General features: G+C 39.3%; 1 protein-coding gene and 1 pseudogene across 1 annotated transcript; both read left to right on the top strand.

The window, feature by feature from the left end:
- Nucleotides 1-15202: 15202 nt before the first annotated feature.
- LOC135231404 (oligosaccharyltransferase complex subunit OSTC-like) lies at nt 15203-15595 on the top strand (annotated as a pseudogene).
- A 3344-nt stretch (nt 15596-18939) lies between these two features.
- Nucleotides 18940-21215, top strand: LOC100666237 (olfactory receptor 1C1-like). The gene is given in 2 exon segments (XM_064285290.1): nt 18940-19177; nt 19180-21215. Coding segments are annotated over 2 exon segments (963 nt in total). The 5' UTR covers nt 18940-19113; the 3' UTR covers nt 20079-21215.
- Nucleotides 21216-22317: the final 1102 nt, after the last annotated feature.

Raw genomic sequence — 22317 nt, 5'->3', positions numbered from 1 at the left:
GTGTGTTTCTAGGAATTCATCCATTTCTTCTAGGTTTTCAAATTTGTTAAAGTATAATTTTTCCTAGCAATATGTTTAATTTCAGTTGGGTCTGTTGTAATATCGCCCATCTCATTTCTTGTTCAGATTATTTGCTTCCTCTCTTTTTTTTTTTTTTTTTTTTTGTCAGTTTGGCTAATGGTTTATCAACTTCGTTGATTTTTTCAAAGAACCAGCTTTTGGTCTTGTTAATTCTATCATTTTGTATTTCTGTTTTCTATTTCATTTAGTTTTGCTCTAATTTTTATTATTTGTTTTCTTCTGGTGCCTGAGGGTTTCTTTGGTTGCTCTCTTTCTATATGTTCAAGTTGTAAGGATGATTCGTTGATTTTACCTCTTTCTTCTTTTTGTATGAGTGCATTTATTGATATAAACTGACCTCTGAGCACTGCTTTCGCTGGGTCACAAACGTTCTGATACGAAGTGTTTTCGAGCTCATAGGATTCTATGAATTTCTTTATTCCATCCTTAATGTCTTCTATAATCCATTCTTTTGATCAGGGTACTGTTCAGTTTCCAAGTGTTTGATTTCTTTTCCCTGCTTTTTCTGTTATTGATTTCCATTTGTATGGCCTTATGGTCAGAGAAGATGCTTTGTAATATTTCAATGTTTTGGATTCTGCTGAGGGTTGCTTTGTGACCTAATATGTGGTCTATTCTAGAGAATGTTCCATGTGCACTAGAAAAGAAAGTATACTTGGTTGCTGTTGGGTGCAGTGTTCTGTATATGTCTATGAAGCCAAGTGGGTTAATTGTGGCATTTAAATCTTCTGTATCCTTATTGAGCTTCTTTCTGGATGTCCTGTCCTTCACTGAAAGTGGTGTGTTGAAGTCTCCTTCTATTATTGTGGAGCTGTCTATCTCACTTTTCAATGCTTTTAGAGTTTATGTATCTTGCAGCCCTGTCACTGGGTGCATAAATATTTAATATGATTATATCTTCTTGGTATACTGTCCCTTTCATCATAATATAGTGTACTTCCTTATCCTTTATGATGGTTTTAACTTTAAGGTCTATTTTGTCAGAAATTAATATTGCCACTCCTGCTCTTTTTTGATTGCTGTTTGCTTAATATATTTTTTTCCATCCTTTGAGTTTTAGTTTGTTTGTGTCTCTAAGTCTAAGGTATGTCTCTTGTAGGCATCATATAGAGGGATCTTGTTTTTTAATCCATTCTGACACTGTGTGTCTCTTTATTGATGCATTTAGTCCATTTACACTCATCGAAATTATGAATAGGTAATAATTTAGTGCTATCATTTTGATGCTTTTTTTGTGTGTGTTGTTGACAGTTTCTTTTTCCCACATAATTTTATGTGCTGAGTAGATTATATATTGTCATTTCCTCATATTCGTTGTTGATTTTGTTTCTGCTGAGTCTCTTTTTTTTTTCTTCTGATGTGTAGGATTGTTTTTCTCCTTTGTGATTACCTTATCATTTACCCCTATTTTTCTAAATTTAAACCTAAGTTTTATTTCTTTGTATCACCTTATCTTCCTCTTTGTATGGAAGATCTATGACTACATTTCTTAGTCCCTCTTTATTGTTTTAATGTTGTTTTATGTAATAACATCGCTGTTACCCTATTTTGAGTGCTTTTTTAATCTTGATTTATTGTTTTGAATTTTCTGTCTGGGTTGACTTCTGATTGCTCTCCCCAGCGTACTAGTCTTGGGTTGATACCTGATATTACTGATTTTCTATCCAAAGAACTCCCTTTAGTATTTCCTGCAGTTTTGGTTTGGCTTTTACGAACTCCCTAAATTTGTGTTTATCTGGAAATGTCCTAATTTCACCTTCATATTTGAGAGAAAGTTTTGCTGGATATATGATTCTTGGTTGGCAATTCTTTTCCTTCAATTTTTAATATAAGTCTTCCCATTGCCTTCTTGCCTGCGGGGTTTCTGCCGAGTAATCTGAGCTTAATCTTATTGGCTCTCCTTTGTAGGTTAATTTTCATTAATCCCTAGCTGCTCTTAAAATTGCCTCTTTATCTTTGGTTTTAGCAAGATTGATTATAATATGACTTGGTGACTTTCTTTTAACATCTGCCTTATGTGGAGTTTGATGAGCATCTTGGATAGATATCTTCTCATCTTTTGCAATATCAGGGAAGTTTTCTGCCAACAAATCTTCAACAATTCTCTCTGTATTTTCTGTTATCCCTCCCTGTTCTGGTACTCCAATCACTCATAGTTTATTTCTCTTGATAGAGTCCCGCATGATTCTTTCTTTTCTTTTTTTAACTCTTTTATCTGATTTTTCTTCAAATATATTAATGCTGGAGGCGGGGCCAAGATGGCGGACTAGGGAGATGCTACCTTGGATCCCTCTTGCAACAAAGACTCGGAAAAACAAGTGAATCGATCAAGTACATAACAATCTACGAACCCTGAACAACAAACACAGACTTAGAGACGGAAAACGAACAAATACGGGGAAGCAGCAATTGTTTTCGGAGCCTGGAGCCAGCGTCCCAGTCAGGTAACCTTTGGCGCCCGATTTAGGGCAGAGCCCAGGGGAGCTGATGGCGCAAACAAGGGGCCCAGCCCTAACCCCGAACTCACCCCAGGAGGGGGCCCAGCTGGTTTGTGCGGGCGGCATGGCGACACAGCCGGTGGGAGAAGTCCCCGGGAGGCAGTGAGTGGTCTTGGAGCTGGGAGAGCAGCGACCCAGCCGGGGAACCGTCCCGCCGGGATTTTGACTGGGCGCTGGCAAAGCACAAGCACGGAGAGCTGCTCCACTCCCCTGAACTAACCCCGGGAGGGGGCCCAGCCAGTACGCGGAGGCGGTGCGGCGACGGCTGGCGGGACGAGAAGTCCCCGGGAGGCAGCGACTGATTTTGGAGCCGGGAGTAAAGCGTCCCAGCAGGGGAACCTTCATGCTAGGATTTAGATTGGCAGCGGGTGGCTTCAGAGGGCCAGACCCCCGGGGGCAATCTCCACACAGCCAGCACACATAGGCGACATGCCCCACGGGAATCTCAGATATAATAGTCATTCCAAGCAAGACAAGCAACTCTGGCTACATTCTGAGGTGCTACTCTCCTATCTCTCTGATCCCTCCCCCACCCTTCCCAGGCGGCTTCATTAACATTGGAATTGCCTGAGCCAGAAGGAGAACGGCTCTGCGGCGGCTTTGCTTTCCCCCCCACCTTTTTTTTTTTCTCTTTTGGTCTTTTCCTAACCTACTCTTTCAGTCTGAGAGAAGGAACAACAACAACAACAACAAAAAAAAAACCCAGGGACCAAAAATCCACCCCTAATTGGACTAAAAACACAGAACCAGCTACAGCCAAGCATATATAATCCAAATCTCAGACTTTCATCCTTACAGGGAACAAGGTGGCGGTTATAACCAACCCAAAGGCAATTCTGATAGGGATCTGACTGCATTTTTTTTTTAGCGGATTTTCTGGAAAAACTAGTTTCCCAGTGATGGCTCGGAGACAGCAGTCCATATCAAACCACATAAAGAAGCAGACCATGACAGCTTCTACAACCCCCCAAACAAAAGAATCAAAATCTTTCCCAAAGGAAGATACAATCCTGGAATTACCAGATACAGACTATAAAAAACTAATTTACAGAATGCTTCAAGACATCACAAACGAAATAAGGCAAACTGCAGAAAAAGCCAAGGAACACACTGATAAAACTGTTGAAGAACTCAAAAAGATTATTGAAGGACATAGTGGAAAAATTAATAAGTTGCAAGCATCCATAGAGAGACAGCATGCAGAAATCCAAAAGATTAACAATAAAATTACAGAATTAATTAGACAACGCAATAGGAAGTCAGAGGAGCAGACTCGAGCAATTAGAATGCAGACTGGGACATCTGGTGGACCAGGGAATTAACACCGACATAGCTGAAAAAAAATCAGATAAAAGAATTAAAAAAAAAATGAAGAAACCCTAAGAATCAAGTGGGACTCTATCAAGAAGGATAACTTGCGTGTGATTGGAGTCCCAGAACAGGGAGGGAGGACAGAAAACACAGAGAGAATAGTTGAAGAACTCCTGACAGAAAACTTCCCTGACATCATGAAAGACGAAAGGATATCTATCCAAGATGCTCATCGAACCCCATTTAAGATTGATCCAAAAAGAAAAACACCAAGACATATTATCATCAAACTCGCCAAAACCAAAGATAAAGAGAAAATTTTAAAAGCAGCCGGGGAGAAAAGAAAGGTTTCCTTCAAGGGAGAATCAATAAGAATAAGTTCAGACTACGCAGCAGAAACCATGCAGGCAAGAAGGGAATGGGACGACATATACAGAGCACTGAAGGAGGAAAACTGCAGGCCAAGGATCATACATCCAGGAAAACTATCTCTGAAATATGAAGGCGAAATTAAGATATTTACAGATAAACACAAGTTTAGAGAATTTGCAAAAACCAAACCAAAGCTACAAGAAATACTAAAGGATATTGTTTGGTCAGAAAACCAATAATATCAGATACCAGCACAACACAAGGTCACAAAACAGAACATCCTGATATCAACTCAAATAGGGAAATCACAAAAACAAATTAAGATTAATTAAAAAAAAAATACTCATAACAGGGAATCATGGAAGTCAATATGTTAAAAATCACAATAATCAAAAAGAGGGACTAAATACAGGAGGCATAGAACTGCCATATGGAGAGTGATACAAGGCGATATAGAACAATACAAGTTAGGTTTTTACTTAGAAAAACAGGGGTAAATAATAAGGTAACCACAAAGAGGTATGACAACTCCATAACTCAAGATAAAAGCCAAGAAAAACGTAACTATTCAACAAACATAAAATCAAACACTACGAAAATGAGGATCTCACAATTTACTAAGAAAAACGTCTCAGCACAAAAAAGTATGTGGAAAAATGAAATTGTCAACAACACACATAAAAAGGCATCAAAATGACAACACTAAACACTTATTTATCTCTAATTACGATGAATGTAAATGGACTAAATGCACCAATAAAGAGACAGAGAGTCTCGGACTGGATAAAGAAACACGATCCGTCTATATGCTGCCTACAAGAGACACACCTTAGACTTAGAGACACAAACAAACTAAAACCCAAAGGATGGAAAAAAGTATATCAAGCAAACAATAAGCAAAAAAGAAGAGGAGTAGCAATATTAATTTCTGACAAAATAGACTTTAGACTTAAATCCACCACAAAGGATAAAGAAGGACACTACATAATGATAAAAGGGACAATTGATCAGGAAGACATACCCATATTAAATATTTGTGCACCCAAAGACAGGGCTGCAAGATACATAAATCAAATTTTAACAGAATTGAAAAGTGAGATAGACACCTCCACAATTACAGTAGGGGACTTCAACACACCACTTTCGGAGAAGGACAGGACATCCAGTAAGAAGCTCAAGAGAGACACGGAAGACCTAATTACAACAATCAACCAACTTGACCTCATTGACTTATACAGAACTCTCCACCCAACTGCTGCAAAGTATACTTTTTTTTCTAGCGCACATGGAACATTCTCTAGAACGGACCACATATTAGGTCATAAAACAAAGCTTTGCAGAATCCAAAACATCGAAATATTACCAAGCATCTTCTCAGACCACAAGGCAATAAAACAGAAAAACTAGGGAAAAGAAATCAAATACTTGGAAACTGAACAATACCCTCCTGAAAAAAGACTGGGTTATAGAAGACATCAAGGAGGGAATAAGGAAATTCATAGAATGCAACGAGAATGAAAATACTTCCTATGAAAACCTCTGGGACACAGCAAAAGCGGTGCTCAGAGGCCAATTTATATCGATAAATGCACACATACAAAAAGAAGAAAGAGCCAAAATCAGAGAACTGTCCCTACAACCTGAACAAATAGAAAGTGAGCAACAAAAGAATCCACCAGGCACCAGAAGAAAACAAATAATAAAAATTAGAGCTGAACTAAATGAATTAGAGAACAGAAAAAAAATTGAGAGAATTAACAAAGCCAGAAGCTGGTTCTTTGAAAAAATTAACAAAATTGATAAACCATTGGCCAGACTGACTAAAGAAATACAGGAAAGGAAACAAATAACCCGAATAAGAAACGAAAAGGACCACATCACAACAGAACCAAAGGAAATTAAAAGAATCATATCAGATTATTACGAAAAATTGTACTCTAACAAATTTGCAAACCTAGAAGAAATGGATGAATTCCTGGAAAAACACTACCTACCTAAACTAACACATTCAGAAGTAGAACAACTAAATAGACCCACAACAAAAAAAGAGATTGAAATGGTAATCAAAAAACGCCCAACAAAAAAAAAAAAGCCCTGGCCCAGACGGCTTCACTGCAGAGTTCTACCAAACTTTCAGAGAAGAGTTAACCCCACTACTACTGAAGGCATTTCAAAGCATAGAAAATGACGGAATACTACCCAACTCAGTCTATGAAGCCACCATCTCCCTGATACCAAAACCAGGTAAAAACATTACAAAAAAAGACAATTACAGATCTATATCCCTCATGAACATAGATGCAAAAATCCTCAACAAAATTCTAGCCAATAGAATACAACAACATATCAAAAAAATAATTCACCACGATCAAGTGGGATTTATGCCAGGTATGCAAGGCTGGTTTAATATCAGAAAAACCATTACTGTAATCCATCACATAAATAAAACAAAAGACAAAAACCACGTGATCTTATCAATTGATGCAGAAAAGGCATTTCACAAAGTCCAACACCCATTTATGATAAAAACTCTCACCAAAATAGAAATTGAAGGAAAATTCCTCAACATAATAAAGGGCATCTATGCAAAGCCAACAGCCAATATCACTCTAAATGGAGAGAACCTGAGAGCATTTCCCTTGAGAACAGGAACCAGACAAGGATGCCCTTTATCACCGCTCTTATTCAACATCGTACTTGAAGTCCTAGCCAGGGCAATTAGGCTAGACAAAGAAATAAAATTGGCAAGGAGGAAGTAAAATTATCTCTATTTGCAGATGACACGATCTTATACACAGAAAACTCTAAGGAATCCTCCTGAAACTAATAGAAGAGTTTGGCAGAGTCTCAGGTTATAAAATAAACATACAAAAATCACTTGGATTCTTCTACATCAACAAAAAGAACACCGAAGAGGAAATCACCAAATCAATACCATTCACAGTAGCCCCCAAGAAGATAAGATACTTAGGAATAAATCTTACCAAGGATGTAAAAGACCTATACAAAGAAAACTACAAAGCTCTACTACAAGAAATCCAAAAGGACATACTTAAGTGGAAAAACATACCTTGCTCATGGATAGGAAGACTTAACATAGTAAAAATGTCTATTCTACCAAAAGCCATCTATACATACAATGCACTTCCGATCCAAATTCCAATGTCATTTTTTAAGGTGATGGAGAAACAAATCACCAATTTCATACGGAAGGGAAAGAAGCCTCGGATAAGCAAAGCATTACTGAAAAAGAAGAAGAAAGTGGGAGGCCTCACTCTACCTGACTTCAGAAGCTATTATACAGCCACAGTAGTCAAAACAGCCTGGTACTGGTACCACAACAGGCACATAGACCAATGGAACAGAATTGAGAACCCAGATATAAATCCATCCACATATGAGCAGCTGATATCTGACAAAGGCCCAGTGTCAGTTAATTGGGGAAAAGATAGTCTTTTTAACAAATGGTGCTGGCATAACTGGATATCCATTTGCAAAAAAATGAAACAGGACCCATACCTCACACCATGCACAAAAACTAACTCCAAGTGGATCAAAGGCCTAAACATAAAGACTAAAACGATAAAGATCATGGAAGAAAAAATAGGGACAACTCTAGGAACCCTAATACAAGGCATAAACAGAATACAAAACATTACCAAAAATGACGAAGAGGAACCCGATAATTGGGAGCTCCTAAAAATCAAACACCTATGCTCATCTAAAGACTTCTCCAAAAGAGTAAAAAGACCACTTACAGATTGGGAAAGAATTTTCAGCTATGACATCTCCGACCAGCGCCTGATCTCTAAAATCTACATGATTCTGTCAAAACTCAACCACAAAAAGACAAACAACCCAATCAAGAAGTGGGCAAAGGATATGAACACACACTTCACTAAAGAAGATATTCAGGCAGCTAACAGATACATGAGAAAATGCTCTCGATCATTAGCCATTAGAGAAAAGCAAATTAAAACTACGATGAGATTCCATCTCACTCCAACAAGGCTGGCATTAATCCAAAAAACACAAAACAATAAATGTTGGAGAGGCTGGGGAGAGATTGGAACTCTTATACACTGCTGGTCGGAACGTAAAATGGTACAACCACTTTGGAAATCTATCTGGCGTTATCTTAAACAGTTAGAAATAGAACTACCATACAACCCAGAAATCCCACTCCTCGGAATATACCCTAGAGAAACAAGAGCCTTTACACAAACAGATATATGCACACCCATGTTTATTGTAGCTCTGTTTACAATAGCAAAAAGCTGGAAGCAACCAAGGTGTCCACCTACAGATGAATGGGTAAATAAATTGTGGTATATTCACACAATGGAATACTACGCTTCGATAAAGAACAGTGACGAATCTGTGAAACATTTCATAACATGGAGGAACCTGGAAGGCATTATGCTGAGCGAAATTAGTCAGAGGCAAAAGGACAAATATTGTATAAGACCACTATTATAAGATCTTGAGAAATAGTAAAAACTGAGAAGAACACATACTTTTGTGGCTACGAGGGGGGGAGGGAGGGAAGGAGGGAGGGAGGGAGAGGGTTTTTTATTGATTGATTAGTAGATAAGAACTGCTTTAGGTGAAGGGAAAGACAACACTCAATACATGGAAGGTCAGCTCAATTGGACTGGACCAAAAGCAAAGAAGTTTCCGGGATAAAATGAATGCTTCAAAGGTCAGCGGAGTAAGGGCGGGGGTTTGGGGACCATGGTTTAAGGGGACTTCTAAGTCAATTGGCAAAATAATTCTATTATGAAAACATTCTGCATCCCACTTTGAAACGTGGCATCTGAGGTCTTAAATGCTAACAAGTGGCCATCTAAGATGCATCAATTGGTCTCAACCCACCTGGAGCAAAGGAGAATGAAGAACACCAAGGTCACACGACAACGAAGAGCCCAAGAAACAGAAAGGGCCACACGAACTAGAGACCTACATCATCCTGAGACCAGAAGAACTAGTTGGTGCCCGGCCACAATAGATGACTGCCTTGACAGGGAGCACAACAGAGAACCCCTGAGGGAGCAGGAGATCAGTGGGATGCAGACCCCAAATTCTCATAAAAAGACCATACTTAATGGTCTGACTGAGACTAGAGGAATCCTGGCGGCCATGGTCCCCAGACCTTCTGTTGGCACAGGACAGGAACCATCCCCGAAGACAACTCATCAGACATGAAAGGAACTGGACAGTGGGGGGGAGAGAGAGGCTGATGAAGAGTGAGCTAATTATATCAGGTGGACACTTGAGATTGTGTTGGCATCTCATGTCTGGGGGGGGATGGGAGGATAGAGAGAGTGGGAAGCTGGCAAAATTGTCACGAAAGGAGAGACTGGAAGGGCTGACTCATTAGGGGGAGAGCAAGTGGGAGTACGGAGTAAGATGTATGTAAACTTATATGTGACAGACTGACTTGATTTGTAAACGTTCACTTGAAGCTCAATAAAAGTTAATAATAAAAAAAATTTATTAATGCCAAGTGATTTATCTTTAAGTTCAGAAACTATGCCTTCTACTTGCTCAAATCTGCTTCTTTGACTTTCTATTGAGTTGTCTACTTCTGTAATTTTATTGTTAATCTTCGAAATTTCTGATTGTTGTCTGTCTATGGATTTTTCCAGCTTATTAAGTTTTTCATTATGTTCCTGAATAATCTTTTTGATTTCTTGAGTTGCTTTATCTTTGCGTTCCTTGCCTTGTTCTGCATATTGCCTCATTTCCTTCCTAATACCTTGAAGGGTTCTGCACATTAATCTTTTGTGTTCTGTCTCTGGTAATCCCAGGAAGGCACTTTCATCTAGAAGGCCCCTGGATTCTTCATTTTGATAGTTTTTTGAGATGATCACGGTCTGTTTGTTTACGTGACTTTATATTGACTGTTGTCTCTGAGCCATCTATAAATTATTGTATTGGTTTATTTTATGTTTGCTTACTGTCTCCCAGCTTCTTGCTTTGTTTTGTTTTGATATGCCCAAATGGGTTGCTTGAGTGAGCCAGCTTGATTAATTTTGACTTTGGAGCTCTGATGTCCTGTCCTCAGAAGATTAGAGCTATTATCAGATATATCAGTCTAGGAGTCCATTCACTTTTCTTGTATGAATTCAGCTCAGGTGTACAGGTAGCTGATCATCAAGTGTGTGGTACAGGCTCTGCTCTGTAGTCATAGAGGTGTAGGAGTGATTGGTGTAGGTACTAGTATCTGGTTGCAGCAGGGGGTCACCCTCTGAACAAGGCAGGGGGCAGAGGCTCATCCCCCATGTGTCTCTGACAAAAGCATGTCCCTGTTCCCTAGAGTGTACAGGTGGGCGGGTTCTGCAGACAGACCATGGGCACCCAATGTTTTTGGTTGTAAGGACTGGGAGGTACCAGTTACCCTTATACCTCTGTTGTGGGTGGCTGGATGACCTGAGCGGAGCTACCAGTCATTAGGCCACTGATGTGGTAGGTGAGGACCTTCTTTAACAGGCAAAGCAACGTCAAACATCAATCACCCACCTCTCCGCCACACAGCTGAAAGGGTTGGAGTCTGCCAACAAAGGCCCACACGGGTCCATGCAGAGGGGAAAGGTGCTCAAAGTCCATGGACTGTTTATGCCTGGACAGGAGCCACTTCTGTCCTGAGCTTCTCCGGTTAGTGTAGCTGGCAAATTATCTTTTCCCCTAGTTGAAAATTTATCAGCAAGGCAGGGAGGATGGCTCTAGGCGCTCAGCAGTGCCTATCTCAGGCCCAGGGAATTCAGCCACTGAAGCCTGCTTGGAAGCGGTGGGAGGCTGTAAAATATACACAAGTACTTAGCTTTTGCTGAGAGTGCCGTTCTTCTCTGGTTCCAGAGGTGTGAGTAGGCTGTGTTGCTGGCTGACTCTCCCTGAGGAAACTGCGGCCCAACGCTAGTACCAGTCTCCCACTGCCACTCCCGGGAATGGAATGATGCCTGAGGGCTCCCTGTGATTCAGGTCTGGTAACTCATCTCCACTTTTGAACCATCTCTTCCTTCCCCTGCCCCTCAGCTCGTTTTCTAAGCTTGCCTCTGATGTTCAGGGCTCCTAGCTTGTCATAAATGTACTCATTTCACTTGTTTTTTTGGGTCTTTGTTGTAAAGAGGGCTCACTGAAAGCGTCTGTGTATTCCGCCATCTTGGCTCCACCTCTGCGTCTAAGTTCTTAAATGCTAGCAAGCAGCCATCTATGATGCATGATTGCTCTCTGCCCACCTGGAGCAAATGAGAATGAAGAACACCAAAGCCACGTGGCCAAAATGGGGCCAAGAGACAGAAAGGGCCACATAAACCAGAGACTACATCAGCCTGAGTCCAGAAATGCTGGATGGTGCCCAGCTACAACATATGACTGCCCTGACAGGGAACACAATAGAGAATCCCCAATGGAGCAGGAGAATCGTGGGATGCAGGCCTCAAGTTCTCGTTAAAAGAAAACAGACTTAACGGTCTGACTGAAACTAGAGAGACCCCCTAGGTCATGGTCCCTGGACCTTCTGCTAGCCCAAGACTGGCACCATTCCCAAAGCCAACTCTTCAGAAAGGGATTAGACTGGAGTATAAGACAAAAAATGATACTGCTGAGGAGTGAGCTTGTTGGCTCAAGTAGACACATGAGACTATGTGGGCAGCTCCTGTCTGGAGGCAAGATGAGAAGGTAGAGGGGGACAGGAGCTGGTTGAATAGACATGGGGAATACAGGGTGGAGAGTAGGAGTGTGCTGTCTCCTTAGGTAGAGAGCAGCTAGGAGTACATAGTAAGGCGTATATAAGGTTTTGACTGACTTGATTTGTAAGCTTACAGTTAAAGTACAATAAAAAAGAAAATGAACAAACAAACAAACAAAACTGAAAACTTCCCAGGTATTGTTCATTGTCAGGAAAGTGTACTAAAAAAAAAAAAAAAAAAAAAAAAACTGTGGTATATCCATAGACAGTAACACAGCTCAGCAATAAGAAGGGAGAACTCCCTTATTAGCAATTGTATAATAACTGAGAATACTTCTTAAGCAGGCTCATTTGTTTTAGGAGGGCACCAAACATCACCTTGCTGTGGTTCTGCATCATGAAGTTGGCTTATCAAAGGCTAAATTAACCATGTAACTGGTTCATGTCTAGTTGTAAGGTTTACAAACATGGTAAAAATCCAATGCTTGTTAGGAAATCAGTTTCTTTAATGAAGAAGGAAAAAAAAAAAAAAAACACCCGGGGGAGGACCCTCGGGAGGTTCTGGGGTCACCTCAAAAAAACGGGGGAAAAAAAAGGTTGTCTTCTCATGAAATGACCCTGAATTCCATTCACAACATAAATCTCTGATTGTTAATATATAAAGGAATAATTCCTGCTTCCCTTCCAGTAGGGAGAGATGAATGACATGTGCATGTACTAAAATCATCAGGAGCATCTTCACATCTTTTCTACTGGACTCCATCTCTAAAAATGTTGCATCATTTATTTTACCAAGTCGAGACTTAACACAACTTTTGAAATCTTCACTTTCAGAAAGACATCCAAAATTAAATATAGGGAAAATCATCATTCATATGGAGTAACATCTAGATCAGAAAATGTCCTATGGAACTGATCATTTGTCTGCAACTCTGAGGCTTGATTATGTCCTCACAAGCAACTTCACACTCTGGATTACTGAGTCATCAGAGCTTAACATTTCCTTTCTTTTGTAGTCTGATCGTCTATAAGATTCTACGATCCTTTGAGACCTTTCCAAAATGTCTCAATTAAAGCAATAGGGGCCTGAGTATCCTTTCCTAAAAGCGCAATATTAAACACTAATAAGGTTCCATTTGCTCTACTCTATGCAATTTATTTTCTTAGCATGTTTTTCTTAGGACACAGGGTTGTCAACTAACTGTCACAAGTTCCATGGCTCTCCATGTGAAATAACTCAGACTTGAGAGGAACAATTGGTCTTCCCAGGAAGATTGGAAGATTGGTCTTCTCCTAAAACTTGAAATAGGTCAAAATGAAATGGAATGCATGAACATAGATATCCTAGGCATTAATGAGCTGAAATGGACTGTTACTGACCATTTTGAATCAGACAATCATATGTTCTGCTGTGCTGGAAATGACAACTTGAAGAGGAATGGCTTCGCATTCATCATCAGAAAAAATGTTGCAAAATCTTTCCTGAAGTACAATGCTGTCAGTGATAGGATAATATCCACACACCTACAAAGAAGACCAGTTAATACGACTATTATTCAAATTTACACTCTAAACACTAAGGCCAAGGATGAACAATTTGAAGATTTTTTACCAACTTTTGCAGTCTGAAATTGATCAAACACGCAATCAGGATGCATTGAGAATTACTGGTGATTGGAATGCAGAATTTGGAAACAAAGTGGAAGGATTCATAGTTGGATTACATGGTATTGGTGATAGAAATGATGCCAGAGATTGCATGATAGAATTTTGCAAGACCAATGACTTCTTCATTGCAAATACCTTTGTTCAAGAACATAAACAGCAACTATACAAGTGGACCTTGCCAAATAGAATACACAGGAATCAAATTGACTACACCTGTGGAAAAAGACAATGGAAAAGTTCAATATCATCAGTCAGAATTAGGCCAGAATCCAACTGTGAAAAAGGTTATCAATTGCTCATATACAAGTCCAAAATGAAGCTGAAGAAAATTAAAACAAGTCCACGAGAGCCAAAGTGCAACCTTGAGTATATCCCACCTGAAATTAGAGACCATCTCAAGCATAGATTTGATGCATTGAACACTAACGACTGAAGACCAGATGAGTTGCGGAAAGACATCAAGAACATCATGAATGAAGAAAGCAAGTGGTCATTAAAAAGATAGGAAAGAAAGAAAAGACCAAAATAGATAGCAGAATAGACTATGAAACTTACCCCTGGAACATCAAGTAGCTAAAGAAAAAAGTAGAAATGATGAAGTAAAAGAGCTGAAAAGAAGATTTCAAAGGGTGGCTCAAGAAGACAATGCATTGGGATGACACGTGCAAAGACCTAGAGTTAGAAAACCAAAAGGGAAGAACACACTTGGCATTTCTCAAGCTGAAAAAACTGAAGAAAAAATTCAAGCTGCAAGTTTCAATACTGAAGGACTCTACAGGGAAAATATTAAATGATGCTGGAAGCATCAAAAGAAGACAGAAGGAATACAGAGAGTCACTATACGAAAAAGAATTGGTAAATGTTCAACCATTTCAGGAGGTAGCATATGATCAGGAACTGATGGTACTGAAGGAAGAGGTCCAAGCCGGTGAAAATTCATATAATTTTCACTAGTTCCAAGAAATATTCCAAATTCTTCTATGTATTGTCTTGTTTAATCCTCATAAAACCCTGTGAGCAAGTGTATCTGTCAGAGTGGGCTAGGGTTCCACCCTACAGCCCCTGTGGCTTCAAGCAACAGAGGTTTATTTTCACTCTAGACATATGTTCATGGTGAGCCAGAGGGGTGCTGGAGGCAAAGATTCCTCATCGTAGTCACTCAGGGGCCCAGGCTATGATGGCAGCCATCTGGAATGTTGCTGTTCAACACGGTAGAGGAAAGACGTGCATGTGGAAGTCAAAATGCCGTGGCGATTTACCTAAATAACTGATTGGGTCATAAAATAAAGAATATTGCCTATGAGTACTAAGCTTCTTTAAAAAAAAAAAAAAATCCATAAGAAGCCAAATGGTCAACAACTACTCTAAATTGGACGAGAAGGTAAGGGGACAGGAAAACTAGATTACTGGAAACAAAACAAAACAGAAATAATGGGAATGTTGACCCATTGTGAAAAATGTAACCTATGTCACTGAATGATTTGTGTAGAAATTGTTAAACTGAAACCTAAATTTCCGTGTAAACTTTCACAGAAAACACAATAAAATATTTCTTAGAAGTGCTGTGCTTGCCACCACCAAAATGGAGACGTTGTACTGAGTCCTGTTCTTAGTGCTGGAATGCCCCAGCCTGAAACTGAAGAAGCTGACCTGGGGGCACATGCAGTTGGCCATGATGGTGTACAATCTGGTGGTGGTGTCTTACTTCCTCATCAGTGGAGGAATACTTTATAACGTTATTGTGGAACCTCCATGTGTTGGCGCTATGACTGATGAACGTGGGCATCAGAGGCCAGTAGCTTTCTTGACCTACAGAGTAAATGGACAATATATTATGGAAGGATTCACATCCAGCTTCCTGTTAACATGGGAGGGGGGGTTTAGGTTTCTTAATCCTGGACCTATCCAACTCACCAAATATTCCAGAACTCAATAGATTTCTTTTATTCACTGAATTTGCCTGTGTCCTATTGAATTTTTTGGGGGGGGGTAGGGTATTCATGAGAATGAAGCTGCTGAGCTATCTGATGGGTTAGATTGTCCTCTATAAATACTATGGTCCTCTATATAGAGGCAGTTAATATTTTTCTTTTCATAGAAAACACTAACAGTGATCGTTATGGAGATGGAACTGATAGGCTTTTCATCTTTCAGTTTCAGTTTTCCATCTTTTCCAATCATTCATACTCCCGAACAATATTACCCTTTAAAAGAAAAAAAAAATTAGAATCTTTATGGGTTTTCACATTTTTTTCTTGTATGTGATGTTTTACCATTTTTGAGCTTTCTCTTCAAAATAAGGAAGAAACAAATTCACGAACAAGGGAAAAATCATTAGGAGATGTGCCCAGAACTCTTTTTGCCCTCCAGGATGCTAAGCTCAAGGGAGGAAAACATGTCTTTGCTTGAGGCCTATATTTTTATATTATTAAAAAAAAAAGTAAAAACTCCCATTGTGATGCACTATCATTCTCTGAGGGAAGGAAAACATTTATCTATATCTCATTGTTCCCCTCTTTCTCACTTTCGAGCAGACAGAAAAACAAAATAATCCTGGTGAATAAAATTCTGGAAATAACATAATGTGCTATAAATAGGAATGTGTTATAGAAAACCTCTTCAAAAAAAATCATGCATTTATTGCAGAAAATGAGAGATTAGCACAAACAATTTCACCAGAATTCTTCATTGATTTATTGTTTCCATAAGGATTACTTGGATCAACTATGCGCAATTTTTACGTCATATACAAAGGATTCAAAATAATAAATCGAAATTCTGTTCTCAAGATATCACTGGCAACAAAGAAGCAGACAAAAGAAAGTAAGCTACATTTTATTGCTTGCTGTGAAAGGGATATTGCTGAGTACTTAGGGGAAGAAGAAGAAGAAGGTATAACTGATCGTGTCTGCAGCTGAGAGAAGTCATCTTTAAAAGGATGCTTTTTATCTTTAGGGACATATATATGGCATACGTAATGTCTCTTCTCAGTACAGACTTCATCCTGATATACCTGAGGTTGGGCAAAAGGGTTGCAAGGAGGTTAAATAAATTATACAGGGAACAGAAGACGATGAATTCCATAGGGTTAATTAGGTTCAAAAGAAGGTGGAATTCAAAATGTAGTAGAACCAGATGCACTGTAGTTTGGTCACCAGCCTGGCTCAGGTATCTTAGTTGGAGAAAACACAGTCAACATGAGATTGCTGCAGAGTAAGACTTCGGAGGAAAAAGAAGGAATGGGAGATTATAAGGAGGAATGGAAACTGACAGAATTAGAAAGGAAATGAAGCAGCCAACCTGATAGATTTTGAGTAATGTGAGTGGAGTTTATGAAACGCTTAAAGATAAGCAAAAGGAAATGAGAGAGTCAGAGCAAGATGTATAAGAGAGATGTTAACATTAAAGTTTTGGGAGATGAGGAAATTACAAATGATTAAAAATCATATGCTGTAAAAATAAACAATACACTCATGACTTTGGAGTATGTTTCTGAAATGAAACCTACGTTCAGGTCAAGGAATGCTCTGAGAGGCATTGATTTTGTATCAGCTTTGTGTGTATATGAATTGTTGGTAGAAGTGGGGATAAAGAAGAAATCTCTGAACCAAGTGGCAATGTCTTCAACAAATGGGTAAAAGTCCACTGACTGCTGGTAAATGACAGAGTTGATAGAAAGAATCAGGAGGGAATACAATATCACGAATGGTAAAAGAATTCATTCCCGGAAAGTGAGGTCACCATAGTCAGAAAGTTGCTATGGGAAAGTGTTTTCTCATCCTCACACTTTCATCCACAGCTCAGTGACAAAAGATTACAGTTTTGATCTGGTTATTTTATAACTTTAAGAATGGCAATAGGTTAACAAAAAGTAAAGTGTAAAGTGCACTTTACCAGCCTTTCTTTTGAGAAAATTGTACCTACTTACATATCAGTGGGATAACTACAGTATTTAGTAATAACAAAAAAAAGGAGATGGCATACATCAGAAATAGTAAAATTTTATTGTGTCTATGAGAATGTGAAAATCTGATTACTATATGAAAGAGGTGGTTAGTAGTTAAATATATTGTTTTTAGTATTTTTTTTTTATGAGAATGTGAAAATCTGATTACTATATGAAAGAGGTGGTTAGTAGTTAAATATATTGTTTTTAGTTGCCATGGAGTTGATTTCAACATATGGCAACCACATGTGTGCAGAGTAGAACTGCTCCATAAGATTTTGAAGGGTGTGACTTTCAGAAGCAGATGCCAGGCCTCTGGGTGAGTTTGAAATACCAACCTTTCAGTTAGTAGTCTGGTGTTTAACCATTTGCACCACCCAGTTAAGCATATTTGTGTCAAATAATGAGGGAAACAGATGCCAGGCCTCGGGGTGGGTTTGAACTGTCAACCTTTCAGTTAGGCCGTTTGCACCGCCCACTTAAGTATATCTACGTCCAACAATGAGGGAAGAATCAACACGAAACAAAAGACACGGAGTTTCTTTCATTGTCCCACAACCACTTTCCTAGACACCTTTGCCTGAGAGTTCTGTAAACGGTTTCAGAAAAGCAAGACACCCAGTGAAGGTTTTGATAGGTAAGGGAGAATACTGCTACCTCCTCTAGAGAAAATAGCAAGTGTGAGCTGCTATGAGGAAGGGACCTGGAACCCAATTCACAAGCACTGGGCTCTGAAGAACATCCTAGGTTAGCTAGAGACTGTATCAAGTGATCAGCAAGAGACCAAAGGATAAATATTTAACCCCAGGAATACTTGTGAATATCAATATAAAAAATGTATTCTTGCAAGAGGAAAGGAAAAGGAAATAATGAGATCTGTCACCGGGGGTATAAGTTTCAGATTGTGAAGAAAATTATCCAATAAAAGTGAATATTTCTAGCGGTTCAGTGTAAATATTATGATTTCTAACATAAATAAATCGAATTCACAAAACCAAATATCAATTGTATGATTACGGTGGACAAAACAATGCATTGGCAAAATAAAAAAAAAAATGATGTCCTTATTCAAAGAATGTGCATTTTGATTTTGAGAAAGAAATCATTTTTTCTTGAAAGTACTTGAGATTGGTCTAACCAGCCTATCTGTGTGAATATCCAAAGAGTATATCAAAAAATAGGAGCCTCTTGGGCACAATGGCTAAGTGCTGGACTGCTGACATAAAGTTGATGTTCTGAACTCACCCAGCAGCTCTGCAGGAGAAAAGATCTGGCAATCTGCTCCTGTAAAGATTACAGTCTAGGAAACCTTATGGGGCACTTCTACTCTGTCATAAGGGTTGCTATAAGACAGAATTAACAGCACACAATAAACAACAACCTTATCATAAATAAAAGATGCAATTGGAAAGTTTTCAAGCAAGCAGGGTCTGAAATGTGCTCTATTATATACACACTCACACTCAAGCACACACACGCACACATATCCTTGAGAATGAGATGGTCTCTACAATGTAATATTTTGCTCTTCTAGATTCATTGGGAAGATGGAAAGGGGAAACCTAACAGTTATCAGTGAATTTGTCCTTCTGGGACTTTCCAGCTCTGCAGAAAGCAACACCTCCTGTCTGTACTGTTCCTCTGTATGTACTTAGTCACCGTGTCAGGGAACATGCTCATCATCTTGGCTATTGGCTCTGACTCTTGCCTCCACTCCCCTGTGTATTTCTTTCTTAGCAACTTGGCCTTTGTTGACATTTGTTTTACTTCCAATATAGGCCCCCAAATGGTAGTGAACAGTTTGGCTGGTAAAAAAACTATCTCTTTCTCAGCCTGCCTCACTCAGCTTTTCTTCTTCATTTCTTTTGTGAATACGGGCAGCCTCCTTCTCTGTGTGATGGCCTGTGATAGGTATGTGGCAATACGCCACCCTTTACATTATACCACCCTAATGACTCTTCGCCTCTGTGTCCAGCTGGTGGCCGGACTCTGGGTAGTTACCTATCTTCATGCCCTCCTACACACTGTCCTAATAGCACGTCTGTCCCTCTGTGCCTCCAACGTCATCCATCATTTCTTCTGTGATCTCGACCCACTACTACAGCTCTCTTGCTCCGACGTTTCCTTCAATGTGATGGTCATTTTTACAGTGGGAATTCTATTGGCTCTCACGCCCCTTATCTGCATCCTCATATCTTATGGATTTATCTTCTCCACCATCCTGAAGATAACTTGTACTCAAGGGAAGCAGAGAGCCTTTTCCACCTGTATCTGCCACCTGTCAGTGGTGGTGCTGTTCTATGTCACAGCCAGTGCTGTTTACTTCAGCCCCTCCTCCTCTCATACCCCTGAGAGGGACACTCTGTCAGCCATCATGTATACCGTGGTGACTCCGATGCTGAATCCTTTCATCTACAGTCTAAGGAATAAGGATATGAAGAGAGCACTTCAGAAAACATTTCATAAGGGCAGAGTCTTTTATAAAAAATCACAAACTCCCAGGCTGAATTAAACCAATGAGTTTGGTGATAAAATAAAATGTATTTCTAGGGGAAATGAGAGCAGCCAACTGTTATTAAATGCATTTTTAATGACGGAATGTGTGCTATTCATTTCATCTGGACATAACATTTAAACACTTGATTAAAGGTATGAGATTTTGAGATCTGTTTCTCAGATAATGAAAGTGACTAGGGGAAGTCACATGGTGTGCATGCAGCTCACAGATTGTAAGCGTCTTAGTCATTTAGTGCTGCTGTAACAGAAATACCACAAGAGGATGGCTTTAACAAATGGTTGTTCATTCTCTTACAGTCTGGAAGGCTTGAAGTCCGAATTCAGGGCATCAGCTCCAGTGGAAGGATTTCTCTGTCAGCTCTAAAGGAAGGTCCCTGTCATCAATCTTGCCCTGGTCAAGGAGCTTCTCGGGCACAGGGACCCCAGGTCCAAAGGATGTGATCTGCTCCAGGTGCATCTTTCAGAGGTCCCCAACTCTCTGCTTGCTTCCCTTTCCTTTCATCTCTTGTAAGATAAAAGTTGGTGCAGATCACACCCCAGGGAAACTCCCTTTACATTGGCTCAGAGATGTGACCTTAGTAAAGTGTTATAATCCCACCCTAATCCTCTTTAACATAATCTATTCTTGCCTTATTAAGCACAGACAGAGATTAGGATTTACAACACAGGAAAATTACAATCACAAAATGGAGGACAACCACACAATACTGGGAATCATGGGCTAACCAATTTGACATATATTCGGGGGGTCATAACGCAATCCATGACAGTAAGTAAAGGAAGAGTCTCTGACTTCAATACATATATGCCCTAGTGATGAGATGTAAGTCTCTATGATGACTTTTCTAGATATTAAGATAACTTGTGATGAAATTAATATTTATGAGTTCAGATTTTTAGTTAAATAGACACAGACTCCACAACTAGATATTCAACTTAGCAGAGTAGTGAGGCCATCTCATTTTAAATACTATATTCTCTTAAAAATTTTTCAAAGAATTTATTTGTTTTAGAGAATATGTGTTTTCCTCCAACTGCCTCTCCCTACAAACACAGCCCATGATGTTATTCTTTTGACCCATGTCCTTGTAATACTTCATTGGTCACAGAATCTCTTTCCCAGCTGTAGCCACAGGCCAGATATCAGCTGATCTCTTTCCACTAGGATTATTGAGTGCATTTCAGGTTTGGAGAAAGTTTGTTTTTGCTTTTTTTTTTTTTTTTAATTTAAGATGGAAGAGTATTTTTCTTTTCTTTTAGTCAAGTATGTGCCTTCTATCTGTAGAAAACACCAACTTCTTTCAAGAGGAAGCCACATACCCAATACCATGGGTTTTATTTTATTCTATGTCCACAAAACAATCATACACAGTATGCCAACATTATTATATTGGGGGGAGGTTATTCAATCTAATAAACTCCATGTTGGGTATTGACATTCCAATTCAACATCATTGTATGTTCAACCCACCCAGGTTCCTTTTTTACATTCTCACATCCTGGGATGAGTTAAGGTCATGCCTACCTGACCTTTTCCAACCTTAAAAAATCTCAGCTATGGCATCTTTGTAAATGATGGCTTGAGTGAAGACATATGTTCTATAAACATACACACATACACACCTTCTCAAAGAAAATCAAATACATACAGGCCTACCAAAACTTAATTCAGGAAAAAAGAAAAAATATTAATGTGTCTTCCAAAAATGCAACAAAACTTGTTAAAATATTTTATATCTTCTAACTTATTTACCAGAAGTCCCTGGGTGGTGCAAACAGCTAAGCACTCAACTACTAGCTGAAAAGTTGACAGTTCGAATGTACCCAGAGATACCTTGGAAGACAGACCTATCATGTGCTTCCAGAAGGTCACAGCCTTGAAATCCCTATGGAGCAGTTCAGGTCTATACACATGGGTTTGCGTAAGTCGGGATCAACTCCACAGCAACTAACAACAATAAGATATTTATCTAATTTACAATGTCTAATAAAGAATACAGATTCACTCAATTAAGGAACAAAAGATTATAGAGAGAGAGAGCGCGTGCATTGGTAAGGTTATTTGTAACTTAACAGCTTTAACCAGTAACAATGACTATTTGCTTTATGCTTGTATAGCTCAATGACCGCCTGTTCCAAAGGCAAATTCAATTCCTCACTATGGATTTACATGCAAGAAACTGCTTGGGTTTGTGTGAATGATGGAATCCAAGCTCCTCCAAGCACCTATTTGC

This window comes from Loxodonta africana, chromosome 4, assembly GCF_030014295.1.
Source record: "Loxodonta africana isolate mLoxAfr1 chromosome 4, mLoxAfr1.hap2, whole genome shotgun sequence".
Classification (NCBI taxonomy): Eukaryota; Metazoa; Chordata; class Mammalia; order Proboscidea; family Elephantidae; genus Loxodonta; species Loxodonta africana.
Note: the sequence above shows the minus strand (reverse complement) of the source record. Positions and strands in the feature narration are given on the sequence as shown.